At 34.6% G+C, this 4,793-nt stretch overlaps 1 protein-coding gene across 1 annotated transcript in view; it reads left to right on the top strand.

The window, feature by feature from the left end:
- LOC106878829 (adhesion G-protein coupled receptor D1) overlaps window positions 1-4,793 on the top strand; it is a 40,645-nt gene that overhangs the window by 25,515 nt on the left and 10,337 nt on the right. Inside the window, exon 9 of the mRNA XM_014928168.2 lies at window positions 1,874-2,000. Coding sequence (XP_014783654.1) covers window positions 1,874-2,000 — 127 coding nt within the window. The remainder of the gene's footprint in view (window positions 1-1,873; window positions 2,001-4,793) is intronic.

The raw sequence follows: 4,793 nt of genomic DNA, 5'->3' as shown, positions 1-4,793 counted from the left end.
TATATATATATATATATATATATATATATATATATATATATCAGAAATGAAACAATAAATTTAGCAATTATAAATTCAATTCAATTTAGATATTTTATACAAACAAAGGACACATCTCATAAATTACAGCTGTTTCCGCTTCATTAATAAAATGAAGTTTTTCAAGAATAATCAAATCCGTTTAAATTTGTAATGATGCTTTATCAGATTAACATACCTTCTTAACTATTTGACGAAAAATATCAAAATCATAGATATATATATAATCATATTTTTACCTAAGCAAATCACATGTAATTATTTGGTCAAATCGCACCAATTTCATCTTTACCGTTCAGCCTTATGGCTTCAATAGAATAAGCTACCAGTCAAAAACTAGGATCACTTTAATTGTCTACGCTTTTCTCCAGAATATGTGGCCTACTGTGAATGCTGAAATTAATAATTTTGCTATCCCCAGTATCTATCTAGCTGCAAGGAGATATACAAAATTATTTCGTTGAGATGTGATACTAGAAAATGCTCAACTGTTTTTTTTTATCTCTTACTAGCAAGCATACTTGTCCTTTGGACGGTTTAAGTTGCTTGATATTATCATTTTCACCAAATAATTGAACTACCGTGAAGATTTGAGTAGCACAGCAATCTATATTTCCGATTAACCAAGGAACGGAAAGCCAAATTGAAGGTTGTTATTGTGGAGGTCGTTGCACTTTAATGATCATAGAATATATACGTTTGCAAGCGATGCAAAGTAGAGCTGCTGAAGTGTTTTGGAAGTAGATTACGGATAATGACTACAAAATATAGTTGTTTTACATGAAAGCGAAATTTCTTGTAAGAAACAGTCACATAAATGGTGTAAGGAAATTGAAGGAAGACGTTGAAGCTTCCCGTCTGCGAGTTTATTTTATTCAATAGCAAAGGGAGCTATTTTTTCGGAGAGAAGTATGATTGGTACGTTAGAAAATAGCAATATAATACCTACTTGAAAAAGTAGAGTTAAAGGAATGTATTTGCTGTGTGCTTACAGTGTACGACCACTCTGAAACTGACTTCAGGTAACGAAAAATGAAGAGTTAGACTTCAATTCACGAATACTGCTTTGAATCTTTAGCAGTTCGCAGTGAAAAGATGTCGCGTTGTAAGGCAGACAGATAATTGTGAAGTTGTAAGGACGATAACAGTGAGCAGAATACACGTATAAATATAGAGATTAAGATTGTTTAGTATTGGCTATTCATCGCGTACTGTATTCCTGGTCAATTTAATCACCGTGAAAAGTAGAGAGTCAAAATAAATAAATAGACAAAATCCTTTCATTTTTATAATATTCCCTAACCAAAACACTGAAAGAATATATAAATATTGAAGAAACAATATACACCAATACACATATAAAAGTAATAATACACAATTACAACATATAAATAAATAATAAATCAAAACAATATGAAAACCACAAAAAAGTACTCTCTAATGCCAATATACGACCATATAGATTAAAAAAGTATGGAAAACTCTACATAAAAAAATCTATGTCCATTTACGTCTATTTACACGGACCATCCTTGGGACATAAGTAATGTGTGCGTAAAGTTTGGTGAAAATCGGTTGAGAATTGTGGAAATGTATGCTTTAGTCATTATGCACACACATACTGCGATTTATATACAATAGATAACACATAACAGAATTTTTTAATCAACAAAATAGAAATATTAATTGTTTAATTTCAATTAAGACCACAGAATATTATAATATATCATATAAGGATCGAAATTTTAATCAGAAATGCTGATTACTCCAAAAATGAACTGTTACATTTGAACTATCTGTAAAACGTTTTCACTTCTTTTACGTTGCCTTTCAGGAAAGGAGCTCGGGCGCTGCTGGTTTTGTCCCCGTTGTTGGGTTTTACATGGATCATCGGTCTATTTGCCGTCAATGAGGACACTGTGGTATTTGAATACATATTCGCTATACTTGCAACATTACAGGTTTGTGTTCATTTAAGAGCTTCGCTTCAGCCATAATCATTGTTTCATTTAATCGCAATTCTTGTAAATTATTAACATTTGTTTCAAATTTTTAAATAGATATGCATAAAGAAGAAAATTTTCTACATACATAAATGTATGCATACATAAATATATACATACATACATGCATACATATAGATATGCATGTGTGTGTATATATATATATATATATATATATATATATATATATATATATATATATATATATGCTGTAAAAAAAGCAACCACAAACCGGATGTGTCTGTCTCCAACAATAGAGAGCAGTCGCCATATTTCATCACATAACTGCCATTTCTGAATCGGCCGTAATGGAAATATGACACTGTACACTTCGATATATATACCCACTCTACTGACAAATATACAAGAGCATGGTTTTTTCTGATTTAGGCTATAGATACATACTCACACACAACACACACACGCGCGTGCGTGTGTGTGTGTGTGTGTGTGTGTGTAAAACACAAAGGAATAGGCATTTCAAGATCTTGACATATACTTTATAAGCACTCTGTTGTTGTCCGAAATTGGATATTTAAGCTCAGACTAAACTCAGTGTATAGAGAAAAAATATATAAATGAATATAATTTCAGCTATAGTAACAGCAACTTATTTAGGTCAGAACAAATTCATTGACCATTGATGCTAAATATTATAATATAAATCGCAGTGAAAGATAGGATATAGGATATTTCGAAGTTAGACACACAATAACTCATTAAGATGATTCGAAAAAGTTAAGCAAATATTGTTGATAAGGGGTAATGTCTCATACCCATAAAAATAGAATTGATATCTGATTTAAAGTAAACACTAAAGAAACCCTAGAAGTTTATGTCAGAAGGATTAGTAGAAATAATAAGACAAGTAGGAAAAAAGAAAAAAATAGTCATAAAATAACGATCATAAAACCACCTCAGTAGCAGAATAGCAAAACTAGTACTATCTAGATAAAACCATTTAAGAAACGTTCGGAGATTTCTGGATCATATAATACTATAACCGCAGGTGCTAAATCTAGCGAATAGAGTGAGTGCCGAAGCGATAACATGTTCTTTTGACCGAGAAACTCACGAGTGAGGAGAGCTCGGTGACAGGGTGTATTGTCTCGGTGACAGGGTACATCTGTTCCACAAGTCTCGTTGTCGTAAGCTTGCCGAAATATACTCAATGTCCCTGCAGCAGGCTTCCCAAATTTAACGCAAAATTTCATGTTGGCACTTTGTTCCAACTTGCTTTCCATGACAAAATCGCAGACTACAACATACACGTGATCGCAAAAACACAAATTTCACAACTTGCGAAATAAGCAAAGCGATGTCACTCGGTAGACTGCCTCATGAAAGCCAGTATAATTCCTTTCAATGCTGTCGGAGTTGTTATGGCTGCTCGGTGTACAACTTCTTTAGTGAAACAGATCTACTGACCGGACAATTAGACGAATTTCAACGGTAACAAATTGGTTGATGCGGTGACCGTGATACTTCTAATCTTGTTGGTGTCGACAATACGTTTGCTAGCTCTCACTGCGCACGCAATCATGTGCTGCCACCTGTCAGTGCGAGACAGAACTAGTCCGGTAATGTTTTCATACCACCTTTTTGATATGTTTATGAATAATTTTCAATGGGTGTAGCTTGCACTGCACACACCCCCACCTATTGGCCCAAGAAGACTTCCGCTGGTGAGACATGAAAATTGATAAAACCAGGGACTTCCAAGGATTCAGATTTTATTTCGGAGATTTCTTTCTCCTTGGTAGATTACCACCCAAGATTAAAGAGCTTCTACCTGCCCATGAGGTAAGCTATCCCATTCCAGACACCAAACCGACACTCAAACACTCTATAAAGGGATCAAATATCACTCCAGTGATCGACGCGGAGTAGCTCATACATATAAAAATGAAAGAAAAGTACGATATGTGATTTGCAAATGTAAATAAGAATTAAATATAAATAATACATATAAATATAAAAATTTAAAGATATGCACAAATATAAATAAATATGTATATAAAAGTAAAAATATACATATACATATAAAAAAGTAAAAGATATGCAATTGCAAAATATAAAGATTTGAATATAAATAATATATATACTCTTTTACTCTTTTACTTGTTTCAGTCATTTTGACTGCGGCCATGCTGGAGCACCGCCTTTAGTTGAGCAAATCGACCCCAGGACTTATTCTTTGGAAGCCTAGTACTTATTCTATCGGTCTCTTTTGCCGAACCGCTAGGTTACGGGGACGTAAACACACCACCATCGGTTGTCAACCGATGGTGGGGGGACAAACACAGACACACAAACACACATACATATATATATATATACATATATACGACGGGCTTCTTTCAGTTTCCGTCTACCAAATCCACTCACAAGGCTTTGGTCGGCCCGAGGCTATAGTAGAAGACACTTGCCCAAGGTGCCACGCAGTGGGACTGAACCCGGAACCATGTGGTTGGTAAGCAAGCTACTTACCACACAGCCACTCCATATACATGCATATAAAAAAAAAGATATATACATATTTACAGATATTTTGTCAAGTCGCTCTGAGTGCTACCGGTAATATGTAATCCAGTACAACCTGTCGCATGGTTGGGTCGTCGGCGACTAAACTGGTAACCCCACCAGGCTTGCTTGGTGAGGAGGGTGTTGTTGGATACCATGCAGGATGAAAAATAGGACCCGTCAAAGAGCAGAGGAACTCCTGAACAGTCAATGGCCATCCAACAAAAT

Source organism: Octopus bimaculoides, chromosome 4, assembly GCF_001194135.2.
Source record: "Octopus bimaculoides isolate UCB-OBI-ISO-001 chromosome 4, ASM119413v2, whole genome shotgun sequence".
Classification (NCBI taxonomy): domain Eukaryota; kingdom Metazoa; phylum Mollusca; class Cephalopoda; order Octopoda; family Octopodidae; genus Octopus; species Octopus bimaculoides.
This window is presented reverse-complemented; position numbering and strand designations above follow the sequence as displayed.